A 20,772-nucleotide genomic window follows, 5' to 3' on the forward strand; every position below is an offset into this window, starting at 1 on the left:
ATATATATATATATATATTCACTTTTTTTTACACACATATATATTTTTTCTACACACACACACACACACACACACTATATAAATATATATATTTGTATTTAGGGGACCCGGTGCACTGCATTGCCCGGGGGCCCATAATGTGGTTAAGGTGGCCCTGGGGGGCATTGGGAGACATTTTCAGACAAAAGAATAGATGTATGTTGGTGAAGTTTTTTAATGGCTTTGTATGTTTGTAGAAGTATTTTATATCGAATTTGTTAAAGTACAGGCAACCAATGTAGGTACTGACAGCAGAGCAGCTGTAAAAGAATGTTTTGTGAGGAAAATTAGTTTAGCCACTGGATTCAGAATAAATTGGGGATGAAAGACTGTTTTGGGGAAGCCCACTAATGGAGTTGCAGTAGCGAATGCAAAATATTATGAAAAATTATAAATACATGAATAAAAATGTCTTGCGAGATATGTGCGTATTCTGGAGATATTTCAGCATGCTATTACTTAATCCTAGAACAACTAAAAAACAAATCCCTGAAGCATTAATGACCCCACACTGGCAGTACAATTTGATTTTATATATCTGTCCTAATTTAAATTTCCAAGATCAAAATCCAGTTGTAGATTCCAGTGCAATAGTAAAGTGCTGAAGAATATATTTGTAATATGCAATACTAATGCAATGTCCTAGATTGCTTTGCCAGTAGCATATTGTAGAATTAAAAATAAATCAGGTTCAGTTAAGGGGGTTGTACACTCACTGCTTGTTTGGCATTATTCCTCCCATGTACTCCCCTAGGGATCAACAACCCATTGGAATAGAGTCACAGATCCGTGAGCTCTGACAACTGTGAGAGGCTAGATGTGAGAGACTGAAGCTAAATGCTCAAGCAGATAGAACAGGCAGTGTGTAGTAAACTCTGCCACTAAATACATCAGCCTCTTCCCCTGTCCATTTAGGAGCTACATTCACTATTTAAATACATTGATAGAGTTCCAATTTTAGAGCTCTCATCTCCTGGGAATCAATGAGTAATTTGGTTCTGGTGGCCAAAAGTTTTGTGGCCTACTGCAATTGGAATGTGACTTTGCATGAAATGGGCATGGATTGGGTTCGTTGGCAGATATGTACACTGTACTGCAAACATATCATTTATGTAGCTAACCACACATCAATTACTGCTGATTACACAGCCAGCTATAACCAATCTAGCCTAATCCATACTCCCTATAAAGCATTGCATAAATCATGGTGCATAATTTCAAAAACTAAATAAAATTTCCAAGGATAGTTTATTGATGGCAAGGTGATTAAATGCAAGTCACCCATAGAGCCCTCAGTCCAGGGTGTAGGGTAATGAGCACTAACATGGACCTATCTATAAAACATTAAATCATAATCTAATATTATTGCATTTTGCATACTTTCTAATAATATCTCTTAATCATCATCATTTATATTTCATCCATACCTTCGACTAATTGACTTTTATAACCTGACTTCCATTCCACACACGTTACAGTTTCTTTAGGCCTTTATGCATGAAGAACGCAACCAGCAGAGCTGCTGGACTAAGTGAGGGCTGGGCTTCCAATAGGTGACATGTTTGTGGAACATTATAAAGAATAAGACCAGATGCTGAAAACTGCAGTCAACATACACACCAATGAAAGTGGTAGTGAGTGAAATGTAAACTCTAACAAATCAAAGACTCTGTTAAAATACAAAATGTTTCTTATGTCATTTTGGACATTTGTAAAATTATGATAATGTCATGAAACACTTCACCAGGAGGATTAGAAAAGTTTTTCTGGTTATGGCATAAAAAGGTAAATAAAGCACTTTCACCTTTTCAGACAGTGTCTTGAAGGGTCTCATTAGTGGATGGGTCTTCGCATTCTCATCCAGGGAAGGTCCATACTTCCATCCACTGTGCAGCTAAAAGAACACCAAGGAAAACAAAACAAAACAAAAAATGTACTAAATTACATATTCGATAAACCTCAATCTCAATTTGAGAAACAAAACTAGTAGTTGAAACACTGCTGACACATAAGAATTAAAGTGAGAGTGTACATAACTATGTAATGGGAGGAGGTAACATTGTAGTAATTAAGTTTGGTGATGGGAAATCTAACTCTACTGATCAGCCCCCACCCCCGGCCTAATTCCTTTTACTTCGATAATCCAATCTGCTTTGCTATCCCACACTTACTTAATGCACTTCTCTGTTACAAGAACTGGGCATTCACTTGGTGTTTCATCACTCCTCTTTGCAGTGGTATAGGTGCCTAGGGAGGAACCTTGCTGTTTGGGAAGTCGTAGGGATTTCTCTAGGATCCCCCCTAAGGCCCTGACTCCACAGTGCTTTGCAGAGATGATGAAACAGGAAGTGTATTCATTGTAAGGGTGGAGCATCAGTGGTTGAATGTATATATTATATATATATATATATATATATATATATATATATATATATATATATATATATAAAAATACATATATACACACAGTGGTCGAAGTGTAAATTTAGAAATGCTGATATGGAACTTTGAAATGAATGGCCTTGTGTACCCCTCCTCTCCTCTGTCCAATTATCTTTCCTCCAACTCTGCATCCTGTCTCCTTTGTGTGCTTACAATTTTCCTCATATCTCCGTAATGTTATAATACAACTTTCCAAAATATCTCCTTATATCTTACCCTTATATCTTATATTTCCCTTATCTGCTTCTTTTCTCTGCTCCTGTGTGCCCCTATCTTCATTGCAGGTATCTCCCTCTCTTCCTACCTACCTTTTCTCCCCTGTATAGAAAAAATCCCAGTGCACAGTAGTCCTGATAATTAAAACTAAATGTATTCCCATGGGATAATTTACTAGAATTAGATGCAATTGTAACAATTTAGATGATTATATACAACAGGGCGAAATCATGAAGAACCGGTTTATAGATATAGCACTGACATGTATGGAAGAAGGACAATACCTTGGGTAGTTTATTATTTTTGAAACCTAAGGTAGTTTATAGGAAGGGACCAAACCTCCAGACACTTCTGAGGAGAAATCATATACCAATACAAGGGATAAGGGAGGCAAATACAGCAAGATCTGTCAAGCATGAATTTTACTATTGCAACAATTGTATCAATTGCAAGAAATTGTGGTATAATCCACAAAATGTATTGAAACCATTCGATCAAGTCAAACGGGTGAACAATTCAACATCAAGGGCTAGATTTACTAAGCTGCGGGTTTGAAAAAGTTGGGATGTTGTCTATAGCAACCAATCAGATTCTAGCTGTCATTTATTTAGTACCTTCTACAAAATGACAACTAGAATCTGATTGGTTGCTATAGGCAACATCCCCACTTTTTCAAACCCGCAGCTTAGTAAGTCTAGGCCCAAGTCTGTATTGTCGTGTGACAGTCAAAATATCATTAACTTTTTTGAATGCCCCTGTAAACTCCAATATATTGGACGAACAAGTAGAAAGCTGAAGATTCGCATTGGAGAACATATTCGAAACATAAGGAAGGGTTTCACTCAGTATAGTCAGGGCCGGTGCTAGGGTCCACGGCGCCCTAGGCATTTTTAAAAAATCGCCGTCCCCCCCCCCCCCCCCCCCCCGCAAAAATCACCGCCCCTCTCTGCTCCGTCCTCCCCTCCACTCACTGACACTAGTAAGTGGAGGGGAGGAGAGGGAGCAGAGAGGCGGCGGTGGTGACAAAATAGCCTCTTCTCCCCCCCCTCCCCGTGCATCTGAATGCTGTGCGGCGGCCGTGACAGGTATGGTCAGCGGTCGCCGCACAGTTTTAAAGTCTTTTAGTATTCTGTGGCGCCCTCCAGAGCCCGGCGCCCTAGGCAAGTGCCTAACCTTGCCTAATGGGAGCGCCGGGCCTGAGTATAGTGTATCCAACAATTTTGCGGAAGCTCATGACTGCAACCCCAAGGGACTGAAATTTGTAGCTAATCAAATGGTACACAGACATTGGAGAGGGGGAGATTTTTTGAAGAGAATAAATAAGGAAGAGACCTCCTGGATCTACAGGATTAAAACATTGCAACCCATGGGGATAAATATAGATCTTGACATTCAGCAGTCTATGGGTAAATAACTATATTCTATAGCATCTTTATAACTATAAGATTCATCGATTAATATCCATGCAGAGCTGCATATACTGTATATATATATATATATATATATATATACTGTATATATATATATATATATATATATATATATATATATATATATATATAGTATGCACACACACACGTACACATATACGTATGTACTGTGTATTACTGAGCTGAACATTTTACAGGAAATTAAAAAAAGTTTATACTTAAGTAAATCTATCCATCATGTTCTTTTTCACCTCTGCGCAGCAGATTGCTGTTAGGTAGAGGTGCTTCTATTACTATGTAGACAGTTAGAAACGGATATACTTTCTCTGCAGTAATGCGCTGTGCAGATTGGAAGTGTTATTTTCAGTGGCATTGGAAGTGATGGCTCAGTAGCTCAAATTATTTGGATGTGGTTAGAACTGCGACAGTGGAAATGCTGGCAGTTAGCCTGTCAACATGAAAATGTCGGCAGGCTAAATGCCGACATTACCACTGTGGGGACATCTTGAAAATGTCGACAGTGTGATGGTTGACATTCACAATGCCTACATTAATGAACCAATGCCGGTGAGTTAACTGCCAACATATATTTGTTCTATGTTATGATATTCATTCCTTGTTCTCAAATGCCATCAATTACAACAAAGTCTTATTAATATATGTTCATGGAGCCCCCTTTATAGTTGAGCATGGTAAAAAATTAGAAGTGTGTGTGGTCATATCATTGGGGGCGTGGCTATGCATCATTAGGGCGTGGCTAGCAGCTGAAAAGTGCTAGACCTTGAATTCACCGTCTTGGCCTGCACCTTACATTGGCCAGAACAGTCAACAAAAATTGGGATTGTCCCACTAGAATCGCAACATTTCACAGACTCTCCTGCTCTCTCCTACCTGTTTCTTGTCACTTTCACCACCTGTGGCTGCAGGTTTCTTTAGTTGCAGCTTGTCTGGATCCTGGAATGTTAGGGGCCCTATATGGAAAAAACATGGGTACATTTAAAAAATTACAACCAGCCCCGGCGTTAAATCAATAGCACCCACAATTAATAATTAGGCCTTCCTCCAGCCCCAACATTAAAATAATAGTATTCCCATTTAATAAATAAACCTATTTCCCTCCCTCTGAACAGCCCCATCAATAAATTAATAGTATTTACATCTCATAAATATACCCATTTCCCGCAACCATCACTGCCATTAAATAATTCATAGTAACATTTAATAAAAAGGGATTTCATTCTCACCAAACTCACCCCCACTTTAAATAGCCCCCAAACCACCCCATCTTAAATTAATAATCCCCACTATTACATTGTCCCACCATCACCCCACAGACAAAATAGCACCCATTAATTAACCACCACCTACCTCACACACACACTACATTGCCAAAAGCTCCCTGTGCCATCACACACATATTACTATGCCCCTTCATCAAAACCACGCTATGCCCCCTTACGATCACACTGCTTTTCCCCCTTTACCTAGCCCCCCTTCATCACACTGTGCCATGCTGCTTTTGCTCCCCCCTTCTCCTGACACCCCTTCATCAACCTGTGCCATGCTGCTTTTTCCCCTATTCACACTCTGCCATGCTGCCCCTTCCCTCATCATTCTGCACCATGCTGCTTCCCCCCTTCATTGCTCTGTGCCATGCTGCTCCCCCCTCTTCTTCATCACTATGTGCCTCACTCCCCTCCCCCTTTCTTCATCACCCTGTTTCTTTCTGCTTACCTCTGTTCTTTTACTTACCTTTGTATTGGCTTATTTCACCTCTTTTCTTCTCTTCTGTTTTCTCTCTTGGTTCTCTCTGCGCCGCCCCTCACTGAATGTTGAGAGTGACTTCATGCCCGGCCCCGCGATCATGTGAGTATTTGTATATCACATGATCGCAGTGGCACCTCTCCTCCCGCGCAAAAAAACAAACAAACGAAAAAACAGATAAAAATAAAGTTAAAAAAAAACGTCATCAGTGAGGGCCCGGGCCAGGCTCCCTGGCTTGCCCGGGCAATTAGTACCTGCTCCCCCCCCCCCCTCTCGGCGGCCCAGCATACCACATAAATGTTGCGATATTGGACTGTTCTGGCCAGAACTTTGTGTTTATTATGTAACTAAAGTCATCAGATGACACATTTGTTTCTATTAAACTAGGCGATTTTATTCACTGGTTCAGTACTGATTATCACTCTGAACTCTCCCCAAACCTGTACATCTATATTTGCAGAAATTTTTCTAGCGCCAAGGAATTCCTTTCTCCATTTCGTACACTTCTCCATTGGGTATAGGAGTTTTCCACATCCTTCTCCTTTTGGCAGCTGTACATTAACACATTTATTAGGAAGCGCAGTTAACCAATTCCCTCCATCAATACTTTATTTCATGCTGCAGTGGAATTTTCAGTTAACTTTGAGCGATTAAATCGTTTATGCTACAGTGACACCATTTATAATGCTCCAAGTATGGATTTCCCAATCCACACAGGGCACTTCTGCAGGGCAAGTTTGCAAGCTATCAGAGAAACACCTCCAACATGGTAACCTGCTGCAGAGGACTAAAATAGGGCAGGTTGGACATATGTAGAGGGTGCAGCTCCCCATGTGTACAAGTCTTTTTTTCACCCTTGGGTGGTACATAGGGGCCCTTACAAAATTTGTCAAGATAGGCCTGTCTCATACAGTTTATGCTATATTATAGATGCTTTTGCTCCTTTTGGAATGGACATTTGTATGCTGGTGATGTAATATATGCAAGGATAATACAAGCATAATATTCTGTACCTTGTCATAGGCCCATTTATCATGCGAGTGTTCAGACATCTTATTGACAATATATTCCAGCTTTTCAGGTAATGTGAGACTGTAAAACAAAAAATAATCTAGATTGTTATACAGAAATGAGAAAGCAGCTTCAGCATATTTCCTGTCTCCTGCTCAATTTAACATTTGCATAACATTTTATCATGTTTCCCTTATGATAGGAAAACTACAATAATCCCAGAACAAAGCAACCTGCTCACTTTCATGTGAACCTCTTTCAGAGGTGTTACACTCTGTACACAAGAAAATATACAATTTATTATTATATAATGCCCAGGTGAAATTGATAAAATGTATATTAGATATAATAAACAAAAAAGTAAGTTATAGTCAGTCCAAATAAATGAAGACCAAATAAAGGTTACATATCTGCCATATTCTAGAAGTGGCTAATAATCTGTGGCTGTCTTCGTCTGATGTCACACCCTTTTTTTCTGATTGGCTATTCTGGGTTAAGAGACCCAACAAAAATAATAAACTGCAGTTTTCTTGATCCAAGTCAGTGACTTGTGATTTGGGATGGATGGACGTATGGCAATGTGCCTTAGTAAGCAAAACATGTAGCTCATACTTTGCTATAACATACATTTTTATCCTTATGTTTATTTCTACCTTAAAAACAACAATGACTATTATGTGACATGTTCCATGTAACAGTAACTGTTTTGAAGAACTACGTGATCAGAAAATGTTAATTTTTGATGACAAGAAACAAATGTAAGGTAGAAACATATCTTAAGAAGTTAGAATGTTACTAATTTTATTCAATCGCTGCATTCTTTTTTTTTTAAGAAGGGCAAATTACATAACGAAGTCCCTGGTATTCTGCATATTTATGCAAAGTCAATTAAAGTACATTGTAAATGGTGCTTTGTTTGGGCCTACTCTTCCAAGTGAACTCTCATTTTGGTGGTTTTAACTCTGCAGACAAAAGTTTAGTCTAGCAAGGTAATGATGATTGTTCAGTAACAGATCTGGCTTTGAGTGAAGGCCACAAAAAGCTAAAAACAAGCATGACAATATGACCGACCTATGCTAGGCAGAACCATTAAAGATGATGTCGTAGTACATATAACCCTGTACAACAGTCACCTCAGCAAAGCAGTCGCAACAGAGAAACAAAACTCCAATTGGCACAAGAAGGAAAGTAAGGACGAGTCAAAAGATGCAATTGTCACAGTAGTACAAACGTTTACTGTACTACATTGATGAGGAGGACACACTTAGGCTGACCATTTACTGCTAGAGACCATTATCTGCTATGAGCAGGACAGGACACCTTTGTAACTAGGTGATATGCATCATGGCACTGCGACCAAAACATTTTCTATTTAACTTTTTATTATTATTAATGAATTCTGATCTCGTCTCTGGGAAGAGCAGTAGTCAGGAAATGTCACGGACGACGCCCTTCCAGGTCCAGAATGTAATTGCTGGAGACCAACCCCTTTACCCAGGAGTCTGTGGTGGAAGAGACCCACTGATATCAGAATTCCAATGATCGAGCTCCCACCACCGAGGATATTGGTGGGGGAATTAGCAATTTATGCAGAAGGTTTTTCAGCAGGTTTGGGAAGTCAACCCATCCAACATGCCTAGCGCTCTGGCCCGCTCCTCACCATGCAGTAGTCTGACCTCTCGATGGAGTACCTCTGTTTTTTCCCGTAAAGCGAAATGAACAAAATCGCTTCCCCTTTGCCTTGGGAGCAGCTAGGGGCAGAAAGGAACTCTTTCTTCCTGTGGCCTGCACAATGAGCTTTTCCAAAGCTTGACTAAACAAAACCGAGACATCATAAGGCAAGGCTTCCAAAGCTCTCTTGGATTCGGCATCCACCTCCCAAGATCTGAACCACAATGTGCGTCTGGCTGCTATAGCCTAGGATGAAGTATGTGACAACCCCTGGCCTGCGTCTAGGACGGTATCCCCCTGAAACTCGGTAGCTTCCTTAATATGGTCTGCCAAGTGGAATAATTAAATCGGTGGTAGTTATCATTCTATCAACGGTAATGCCGACATCATTAACATCGACACTAAAATTCCAAAAATGACAATGTCGGCATGGTTGAAATAGCGACTTACAGAAAAACGTACACACCACATTCCCGACAGCCATGCCAGAAAAGCCAACACAAGCAAATGCCGGCAGTGTGATTGCTGGAACTTAAAATAGCGACACTCACATTGCCGGCATTAGGGGGACAATGCGAAAGGGTCCTACAGCTATGCAGCACCCGCCGTCTGTATATAGTAAAAAAACACAAAATTTGGAAAAACAATGCATGGGGTCCCCCTGATTTCACTGCAATCAGCACTAGCAGAGGGCTCTTCCTACATCCCTGGGGCAGTGGGTGTAGGGTAATAATGGTGCAAGACGGTGTTTAAAGAATAAGGCAACACATTTTAGTTTGTGGAACTACAACTCCCAGCCAGCAGTAGGCTGGCAGCGGTAGGGTTAATATTGTATAAATGTGGGACCCCTACTCATGCTTCTGTTTGCTTTTACTGTACTTTTACTTTATACAGGCAGTGGGAGCTGCGGCTGTATAGCTGCAAGATCCACTCGCATTGTTTCTTAATGCCGTCAATGTCAGTGTCGACATTTTAAGTGCTAGCAATCACACTTCCGGCATTTGCTTGCGTCAGCTTTTCTAGGATGACTGTCGGGAATGTGGTATGGAAGTTTTCTGTAAGTCGCTAATTCAAACATACCGGCATTGTCGTTTTCAGAATTTTAGTGTCAATGTTAAAGATGTCGGCACCATCATTGCAGGAATTTCGTACCCCACCCAATTCAACTCTAGGTGCGCCCGCCTGAATTCTATCACTCAGGGCAAGAGCCCATTTTTTCACGGCCTTAATGACTCATGCCGCCACCATAATAGGACACAGAGACACCCCAGATGCTAAGTAGAAGGATTTTAGGATCTCTTCACATCTGTTGACAGTGTTGTCTTTTAAACAAGCAGCACTTGACAGGAGAACGATCATACATTTTGCCAAATGTGCAATGGGAGCATCTACACTCAGGTGATTCTCCCATGACCACACCTCAGATGCCGTAAAGGGGTAAATAAGTTGATACCACCTAGGTATCAGAAACCTACTGTCCGGTTTAAGTCTGGCTTCTCCCCAGATATCTAATAATTGGGAAAAAGGAGGGAAAAACACCATTATTTTCTCATTTTCTCTTTCACCATTATTTAACTCTTTTGAACATCCAAGGGGCCGCTGTTCCACGACAGATATTAAGAACCTGCCTCACTGCCATGATCAGGTCCTCAATTCCCTGTCTACTAGAGGAATCCTCCTCTAAGTTGACAGATCATCATAATCTGAATTGTCCTGAACATCGCCATCCTCCTGTAAAGATGGGTCTGTATCAGAATCCCCCTCCAGAGAGAGAGGCTGTCCTAAGCGCTTACGCCTTCTGCCCACAGCCGGGGATTGTAAAATTTTCTCTAGGGACAAAGATACTTTAACCAATCCCTGGACTGATATTTCAAAGTTTTGCATCCAGGGAGGATCTCCGGATACCCCATGCAGCGCTGGGCAACAACTGGGATGCCTGTTCCAAGGGAAGGGCATCCGAAAACTGCATACCCAGAGAGGAAGACGTAAAAAGGTATCAGCGCCTACCGTCCCCAAACGCAGGTTGTCTCATTCAGTTCCGGACTGAACCTCGCCAGTTCCGTGGCCCAGACTGGTTTCACCATATTGATTTTCGTGAGAGCCCCTCACCAGTATGCCCCTGCTACCTTGGAAACCACCGCAGATGGTCTCCGATGTCCTGAGGAGAAGGGAGCAGAGTGGACACTGTCTTTCCCTCTATCTGAGAGATCGGCCTTCTACAGCCGCGTTCCCCAGGGCAAACTGCAACGCTGCCCTGGTCAGCTGCTAGATTCCTGAGCATATTTCTGGTGCCAGGTGACTCTTTTCCTGGGGACTGGCAAATGTTAGGGGGAGCGACACTAAAGCGCTATAAGCACTCTCCCTAACTCCCTAACTGCCAACCACGACGTTCATCCAGTGAATGCTGCTGCAAAATTAACCTAATCTATGTAAAAAAAAAAAAGGAGAAAATAAAATGACAAAAGCCTAAACTAAAAACGTGCCCTACATTGTAGGCACTATGAAACAAAACTGAGTAAAGATGGCTGGAGGGGACATAGAGGGGAGGGGAGCAGGCTAGACAAGTTTTTGTATTGCCTTACTCTACACAGCACCCTCTATACCTCATGGTGATCATTGTCCCCCAACTCTTTGTGCAATCGATCATTTGGTAGTATGGGATGTAGGGCCTTTTGCCTAGCCAAATGTGTTCTGTGCATACAGGTATAGACCTACCACTCTAGTAGGAAAGTATTTAAAATTGTACCAACATGTTGTCAGTAATGGCATCAGTGTATAACCTATCCTTTAAGCTCCAACATTTTCAATGCAGTGTTCTTCAGGCTTCTCCTCCAATGTAGAACTTAGGTTTATCATAACTTACTTGGCTGTATTGATGGGATTTGGGTCAAAATTTCCCTCAGCATCCACTGACATCTGCTTTTCAGGGGTTGCTTTAATTCTCGTGTCAACATAATCAGGTGGCAAACCACCAGCTATTGCACTGAGGCAGGGCATGGACATTCTGAAGAGCTCAGCATCATACTTCTGCAGGAGAGATAGGAACTGGTTGGAAAGTCCCACAGAAAAACATGCAAATTGTTAGTGACAGAGACACAGCCAGGTCACAGCAGCAACTGAAGACATTTAGTAAAGTAACAAGGCCACAGGGTCTGCATTTCAAGCCCAAGACAAATCACTCAGCAAATTCATGCAATTATGGACTCCGTGTATTAAATGATCTTGTGTCAGTTTTATCAATGGAATACTAATGCCAACAAATCAGCAGGAGGACCAAAAGAGGTATAAACGTAACTTGTTTTGTTTGCTTTGTGTAATTCCCTTCCTACCATAAACACTAGATTTTTCTTTTATTAATTCTTATTTAAAATCTTGACAGATAAAGAATAGATAACATATAAGGTATCTCTAAAAAGCTAAAAAGTTTCTACCATATTGAAAAGACCAAGGCCAAACTAAGATTCATCCTCAGTTTCTTCATCGTGTTGATCTACGATTGGCAATTATAGACTAAAGATGGCAAACTTTGGTCCATTCTTACCACTAATATTCCAAAAGTAAGACCTCTCTGTCTCAAGTCCTCTAACTTACATTCCTGCTTGCCATCTCTACTGAAATATCAACCCAGTAAAAAGCAAGTAAGCTCAGCAGAGCTCTGATTCTGGTAATATATTAAATATCATTACTCATATTAAGAATGACAATATAAAATTATATAATGATGTTGTTGCAGATACTAATATAAACATATATGGCCTGATTCATTAAGGAAAGTAAGGCAAAAAAAGGAGCAAGTTTTCTCAGGGACAAAAAACATGTTACAAAGCAAGGGGTGGAAATTAGTTTATTATTTTGCACATAAGTTAAATACTGGCTGTTTTTTTCATGTAGCACAGAAATACTTGATAGCTTTATTTGACACTGAAATCTAAAGCTGATCTAGGTCATGCCCTACCCCAATTATAAATCTGCCATCGCATATTGAATGTACCTTCCCCTCCAATGAAACATGGTTTTGCCACAGTGCAAAGTTACTCCTTTTTTTGCTTTACTTTTCTTAATGAATCAGGACCATAATATAAAAGGTGCTTTTCATAGAATTGACAGTATCATTTATTGTAAGTCAGTCAATCTGTTAATCATTGTATTTGTGACATTGTACATTTAAGTACTGAAAACAATACATCACACCTGGCATATTAGTACACATTCTGGCTTGAGACACAGATCCACATGCTCTTGTACAGACACAAAAAAGCAAGAAATCATGCCACCAATACAGTCCTATAACAAAGATTTCATTGTGTTATTCTAAGGGCTGCATTCATGTTATTTGGGGCTGTAAAAATGTCCACTGTAACAGCAGCAGTTTATCCTAATCTCTTGCCTCTAGGCAATGTCTGACTCTCTGTATACAATCAAGCCATGTTCGATGATTCCAAGAGATCATGGCTGGCTCAACAGAACAAACTGTTTTTTTTCTAGAAATAACTGAGCAGAGAGAATAATGATTTCATTATCTCCTGTCAGTGATCCATGCCAGAGAATTCCTAGGAGGCCAACACAGCTCAAGTAAATACGTCTCTGCATTGGATCTTGGCAATAAAATTGAGCATTATGAAAGTGAATTAAATATTAACAGTTTCATTTACGTTGAGCACACCAATGTCGGTCTGAGCACGCTGGGAGTTGATGGTGACTGCATGTAATTCTAATTTACGATCAGAATTTCTGTCACTTTGTCAATCCACCACACAGTCATCCCGAACGCCTGTCACATCTTGTCATAAATATGTCACACATAGTGACTCATCCTTGATAGGACTTACTCATACTTTCTGAAGATTACATACCAGCCTGATATTTCATGCACATTTTAAACACATTTCAGCCCTGCAATCTTTGCAATTTCAATATATGTATCATTTTATGAACTATAATGTAAAAAAACTGGTCAAAATGTATCTGTTCACAGAAAGCATTTCACAGAAAACTTGATTACACAGCTGGAACAGCTCACAATGTACAACAAATATTCAGATAAGGTAATTTGTTAGGCTACAAATGAAATTCTGTATCACAGCAGTGGGTTTGCAAGTTTTTTTTCCCCTCTACCTTCTCACTGTAGATAATGTTTATACACTATTTGGTTTAGCTCAGCCTCAGGATAGAGAAGCTTCGGAAGCTGTATGTGTTTTATTATCCTCAGTAGCAATTTAAGCCTTAATGCCTCAAATATTAAAGAGTAATCTCTTTTGTTCTGTTTGGCTTCAGTGAATTTAATGAAAATCTGTAGCTGCAATTTTAATGCATCTCCAACCAGAAAAAAATACCAGGATACCAAGTTGACAAACATCAGAAGTATGTAACAGTCACAGACAAATCCAATGTAGGAAACATTATATATCAGAAAGTGAAAATACCTTATGAGAGAGGGAATCAAAAATGCCCCAGAACAGCTTTTCGGTCAAGTGCAATTCCTCCTCTGAGGCCAATCCAAAGCTCCCCCATCCAGAAGGAAGGCAGTAATATTTCCAGCACTGCTCGTAATGGTTTGTCAAGAGCTGTAAATTTAGTAAGAAAACATAACATAGTTCTGTGAGTGATTTCATTATTTCTAGATTTACACTTTACTAAATTCCCAATGTACAAAGGTGAACTTGTCATAAGACAATATAGTATAAACCTTGTACAAAACTAAAACAGAAGACTTTGCTTTCTACATAAATCTATGCTAGTTTGTGCTGTAGTTTTGTTATAATAAATGAGCAATTTACGCTCATTTATTATAACAAAATAAATGAGCGTAATTGAAAGTAAATTACTGAAATGAGCGGGGGTGCAGCGGCGGCGCCGCGATCATGTGTGTATAGAAATACACTATATTATATATATTTTTTTTATTTTACAAGGAAAACAGATAATAATCAGAAATGAGAACAGAATTTTGCGGTTGTAAAGCCCATTAAGATCATGAGGGGTTATAAGTCATGCTTATTATCAGCTACCTTCAGAGGCATTTTACAGTATTCATTGAGCAATGGGACATCAAAAACCAGACGTCGCAGGAGCTGCTGGAGCATGGAAGGCCGCATATGACTGCAAAACAACCAGCAAAGACCAGTGAGATCACATATTTTGGCATTTAAAAAAATAAATTTCTACAACATCGCCAGTGCCTCTTAATCATTTGCTAGCGAAAAGCATAGGCTTGAGATACGCTACCACAGATCATAAAAAAGTGGATGTCTCTTGCAATTACACATTCCTTTTATGCAAGCTGCATGATTAATGACTATTCCTTGCCCTCCAGTAATTAAGAGGATCATCTTAAATAATATTTCACTGTACTTATATATGATACTTAATATTTAAAAAGACAACAAACAAAGCAGCATAAAACAAAGATCGCCTTGGCAACTACCGCCATGGCCCTGACATCTGCTGCTACTCATGTTTGCAAGCATGAATAACTGCACCAAGGATGCTTATGTGTGGGTGTTCAGAATGAAGATGTGTGCGCTATATTCCCATCAGCCCTGAAACATTACAATATACGTAAGGCTGATATGATTGATTTTAGGTGTGAAGCAGTGAAAGGTCAAACACTACACAATGTTATGGTAGGAAATACTTCATACTGTTTCATAAAAAAGTAATTTTCAGAAAAGTAATTAAGTAACTCCACTGGTGCAGTAGGGCATACATGTTTTTTCTTTATCCGATGTAAACTGTCTTTTACAGAACATCGTCCCATATTATCTGTATGAACCTGTGGGTTTCATTTCACGCATCAATCTTTCAGTCTCACACAACAGCATAGATGACCCAAAGCTCTTGTGAATAACTCTTTGTTTCTCATTTGAAGTAACGTTGCCCATACAAAAGGCAGTGCTAAATGACTGTGCCCACACACAAGGGTGGCTAAATAAGACAGATCCAGTTACTCAGCATGAACATGGGATCAAGATGGTAGCTGGCAGATGAGATACTGGCAGATTTTGCTCATCAGGCGACCAAACTTTCAGGCAGTCCTGGTCAATATCTAATGGATCCCAACAAACTGTTAGTTGTTTTGGGCCATACATATAGTGATTTGGAAGAAATTTGGTCTAAAATGACTAGTAATCCTAATTGCAGCGTGTGTGTGCAGTTTAAGATATGGCAATAAAATCCAGCTCCATGTGAGCAAACAAAATTTTGAACTGTATGAAATCGAACAAAAGTTATTATCATAATGGGGTACATTTCATACAAAGTATATCATACAATTACAAATCTCTTCTCAATATAGCATGCAACTTACAACAATGTTCTACCACAGACAATTAACTTAATATTGTTAAAAGGAAATACAATAGGAACTTTAGACAATCTGATTGAGTGCCCGGCTCTATTGTGGAATCATGGCAATAAAAAGAAAATCTTACTGGCATATCGAAAGCAGACACTCTTCGATTGTGTCTCTCTGAGCTTTGGTTAGAGAGCGTCCCTTGGACAGTCTGTATATTGTATGCAGGGTGGAATCAATCAATGCTGCATAGTGCTCAGTGCCGGAAAAAAGGGGAGCACACCGAGTTAGCAATGGGAGCACCGCTGAGCAGATATATCGGTTCAAGGCAAGAGCCATCTCTGTGACACTCAAGGAAGCCTATGGAGGCAATTAGTTTTAGAGGCAATATTAGCCTAATATTTTGAGCATAACAACAATAAAAGTAATTAGGGAGTTCACCACTATATATGGTAATGTAGTAGACAAATACATAGAGAAATGGACCCATAGAGATATAACTAGATTGTCTCGTGTGGACAGAGATAAGACAAGACAAAACAGTGGGTAGAACAGAATATGCAAGAGGGAGGGACAGAGAACTGATTGGAAGGAACTGGAGCATAACACGTGAAGGGGGAACATACAGGTAAAGTTTCCGTAAACTGCCCTGCAGCCATAGCAGATAAATATCAGTATATTAAAACATATATACTTGACTGACTGACGCAGAGAGGAGGAGCCTCTTAATTTTCCTATACATTTTTTTCTGTCTACTGAACTATGCTCTCATTTTAGGATTTTAGTCTGAACAGGAAAATGACAGATAAGAACAACATTAATGGATGCTGTTCCTGAGAGAAAGATGCATTATCTGCTATGCACAGAATATATTTATTTTAGTCATACTACTTACTGTGTCAAGAGATGCTGATGCTCTAAGATCAGGTAAGAAGGCCACCTCCAGCAGATGCAGGAGGAAGCATTGGTCATTAATACCATAGACACGGTCCAGGAAAAGCACCATGGGAGCCTTGTGATCAGGGCAGAAACTAGCTGCCATATCAGGCTCAAACACTGAGCCATCTGGAAGGAACACACAGAGAATATTCACTTTGCTGTTCTGTACCGCAGTTCCACAAACACATAACTACATTCTTCTGTAAACAAATAAAAAAAAATTAAACTGCATAGGAAAGAAAACAAAATTATGGTGCCCAATAAATCCAACCATATGTTTACAAGATAAAAATAAACAGACCTGGTTGGTCATATCTCAACTGGTTCTACTGAAATAAAAGTACCACCTTACATCTCCATGTTGGCTGATGATTATCAACAATCCTAATTTTTCCTTCTGAAAGTTGATTTGGGAGCCTTTCTTGTACAAAGTGTGGCCAATTTATAAGTAAATAAAAAGTTGATTTTTATACTTACATTAAATTATTTTCTCTTAGTCCATTGGGGAACACTGGAGACATTGGGTTTCTACTCCATCATACCTCATGCTTGCCAGAGCTTTTTTACTTTTAATCCAAGCAGGACAAGACAGAGTAGGAAAAACAAATAAAAAAGGAGAGGAGAACAACTATTGTCCTCCCAAAACAACCAAACAGAAAAGGAGAATTAGACCATAAAGAGTGGGTGTCCAATGCCCACCGATGGACTAAGGGAATAGGTTTTAACGTAAATATAAAGATCCTTTCTTCTCTTGCATCCAATTGTGGGACACTGGAGACATCCTAAACCTATCCTTACCGGTGGGAGTGCTCAGTAGAAGCGGTGCAAAACACCTTCCTACCAAAACTGTCATCCCTAGATGCAGACACGCTAAACCTATAGAATTTGGTAAATGTGCGCACTGAGGGCCAGGTAGCAGTCTGACACAGCTGCTCAGCTGAGGCCCAGTGCCATGCCACCCATCGACCTGGTGGAGTGAGCCCTGAGATTTTTGTAAACCTGATGGATTATTGATGTAATCCAATTTGCAATGGATACCAGCTATCCCTTCTTTTGAGCCTCATAGAGAACCAAAACATTTGAATTATTGTGAATGTCTCAAGTCCTATCAACATAGGTCCTCAAAGTTCTGACAACATTCTGAGACTGAATATAGCCCTCTTCCTCTGGAGAGTCCAAGGCCAGAATCTCTGTTTTTTTTTAAAGTGAAATCTGGAGATTACCTAAGGCTGAAAAGGAAGGCTTGGTCCGAAGGACTGCCCTTTCCTCATGGAATATAAGAAGAGGAGACTTGCAGAACAAAAGTAAAAGAGAAAGTTTCCCAAGTCAGAAATGTTAAATTTACCACATCCAAGGATAAAAATGGAGAATGCTGCAAGGCATTCAGCACAAAATTGAGATCCCAAGGAATCACTGGAAAAATGTAAGGAAAATGTATATGCAATACACCCGGCAAAAACATCTTAACGTCCGTCAACAGAGACAGTCTAATTTAAAAGACAGATGGGACACGTGAACTTTCAGGGAGATAAGGCCAACCCGTTGTCAAGCCCGTCCTGTAAGAACATAAGAAACCCTTTCCACTTGCACTAGGAAATATGTCCTCCACACCCTGTTGTAATTCTTGGTGGAAACCGGTTTCCTTGCCCTAAACATATTTTGCACCACTGTCCTTTGATCTAAGAATCATGGTTCAGCAGCCAGGCCATTAAATCTAGCCGCCACAAACCTTGGTGCAGAAACTTGACTTAGTAAGTCTGCTCTGAGAGGCAGATGCCACAATAAACATACTGAAAGTTTGAAGATGTCAATCCACAAGAGTGACCTGAATCGGCTCTCTCCTCACCTACTTCAAGATCTATGGAGCATAGTTACTGGATGAACAGGAAAACTTGATGGAAATGCTAGGGACTGACATGGTAAGACAGCCTTTGGGTCTTTTGACCCTGAACAAAATATCTTTACCTTGCGATTTAACCAAGACGCCATCATATCGACATCTGGTTGACCTCATTTGTCCACAATCTGGTGAAAGAGATCTGGCAGAAGAGACCATTTCCCTCGGCAAACAGTCTGCCTGCTCTGAAAGTCTGCTACCCCTTGGACGAAGACTGCAACACTGGCCTGAACATTTTGTTCTATCCAGCACAAGATCTTGAAGGTCTCTGACATTGTTTCTTCATTGCTTCCCTGTAACAAATGTATCCCAGGGCCACAAACCCTCACCCAGACATCTGTAGTGCAATTTAACCACTTGTCCCAGAAGAGAAGAAGATGGGTCCCCACCACAGAAGATACCAGGTAGCCAGAATATCCATCATCCTGATAGTTTGTCTGAAGACCTGGCTGCTGGGTGACTAGCAGCAATGCGTGTCTCCCCTTCTGCAAAAGATTGGGACATTGGGGTATGTTTACTTAACTCTGTTAGACTGAAAAACTGGAGATGTTGCCTATAGCAATCAATCAGATTCTAGCTGTCATTGTGTAGAACAGGCCTGTCCAACCTGCGGCCCTCCAGATGTTGTGAAACTACAAGTCCCAGCATGCCCTTCCAGCTATCAACAGGTTGTCTACTGGCTAAGCATGCTGGGGCTTGTAGTTTCACAACACCTGGAGGGCCGCAGGTTGGACAGGCCTGGTGTAGAATGTACTAAATAAATAACTAGAATCTGAGTGGCTGCTATAGGCAACATCTCCACTTTTTCAAACGCAAAATTTGTCAACATACCCCATCCCTACTCTACGGTGCTGCGGAGCACTGTGGTGACTTACAAATTTTAGTTATAAATAATAATAATAATAATAATAATAATAATAATAATAGACTAGTTTACCCTGCAGGTATCTCCCTTGATAAATGAAAGGAGCAAAATCTGGGGACTCTAACCAGAAGAAAATCCCACATTGCCCTTTGTAGCTTGTCCAGCTCAGACCCAAATATGACCTCCAGGGAACGGAAGGGAGTCTAGAGTCATTTTAAACTCCACATCAACTTTCTAGATTTTAAGCCAGAGAGTCCGACGATCTGAGACAGCTGAAGCTGAAATTCCAGCATCTAGAGCTGCATTTTCTAAATACTCTGTGTCTCTCTGAATCTGCTCCACCGAAGACAGCAATTCAGACTCTGGTCTGCTAGCCATCAAGCCCTCTGAAAACTGTTCAGACCACCTGTCCACGGCTTTATTAACCCATGCAGAGGCTAAATTGGGTCTTGTGGAGGCCCCAAAGCCATAAAGATGGACTTTAGCATCAACATCATCTATTTATTTATATAGCGCCACTAATTCCACAGCGCTGTACAGAGAACTCACTCACATCAGTCCCTGCCCCATTGGAGCTTACAATCTAACTCCCCTAACATACACACTCAGACCGAGAGAGACTAAGGGCAATTTAATAGCAGCCAATTGATCTACCAGTATGTTTTTGGAGTGTGGGAGGAAACCGGAGCACCCGGAGGAAACCCACGCAAACACGGCGAGAACATACAAACTCCACACAGATAAGGCCATGGTCGGGAATCAAACTCATGACCCAAGTGCTGTGAGGCAGAAGTGCTAACCACTAAGCCACCATGATGCCCGTGATGGATTTAAGGATACTCTCAATCCTTAATCTTCACCACAATTGGAATGGGAGAAGTGAGTGTTTTGGACAACCTCACTACTGAGACATCCATCCTGGAAGATCCATTTAACTGTATCCTAATTAGGTAAAGGATAACAGTTCTGCAGCTAACGGGACACCTGAAACGTATGATCTAGTGTAGTCCACGCCTTGCCAAGCAAGTCATCTAGGTTGGAAGAAGGAAAAGAAGCACTTATTTTGCCTTCTTTTTAAATAGAGAGCTTTCGGAAACATTCAGAACTTCTGTGTCTTGGATGTCAAATACCTGGTGAACAGCCAGTATCAGATCATCCACCCCCTTTCTAAAAGAATTTTCCTCAACGTACAGAAATAAATTGGCTA

At 40.5% G+C, this 20,772-nt stretch overlaps 1 protein-coding gene across 1 annotated transcript in view; it reads right to left on the reverse strand.

Moving 5' to 3' along the window:
- The window catches only part of RYR3 (ryanodine receptor 3), a 467,844-nt gene that overhangs the window by 196,534 nt on the left and 250,538 nt on the right, over positions 1 to 20,772 (reverse strand). Inside the window, exons 48-54 of the mRNA XM_075193561.1 lie at positions 16,760 to 16,929; positions 16,004 to 16,224; positions 14,582 to 14,672; positions 13,997 to 14,137; positions 11,437 to 11,618; positions 6,905 to 6,983; positions 1,844 to 1,933 (exon numbers count right to left, since the gene is read on the reverse strand). Coding sequence (XP_075049662.1) covers positions 1,844 to 1,933; positions 6,905 to 6,983; positions 11,437 to 11,618; positions 13,997 to 14,137; positions 14,582 to 14,672; positions 16,004 to 16,224; positions 16,760 to 16,929 — 974 coding nt within the window. The remainder of the gene's footprint in view (positions 1 to 1,843; positions 1,934 to 6,904; positions 6,984 to 11,436; positions 11,619 to 13,996; positions 14,138 to 14,581; positions 14,673 to 16,003; positions 16,225 to 16,759; positions 16,930 to 20,772) is intronic.

The sequence above is a fragment of the Mixophyes fleayi genome, chromosome 12 (assembly GCF_038048845.1).
Source record: "Mixophyes fleayi isolate aMixFle1 chromosome 12, aMixFle1.hap1, whole genome shotgun sequence".
Taxonomy (NCBI): Eukaryota; Metazoa; Chordata; class Amphibia; order Anura; family Limnodynastidae; genus Mixophyes; species Mixophyes fleayi.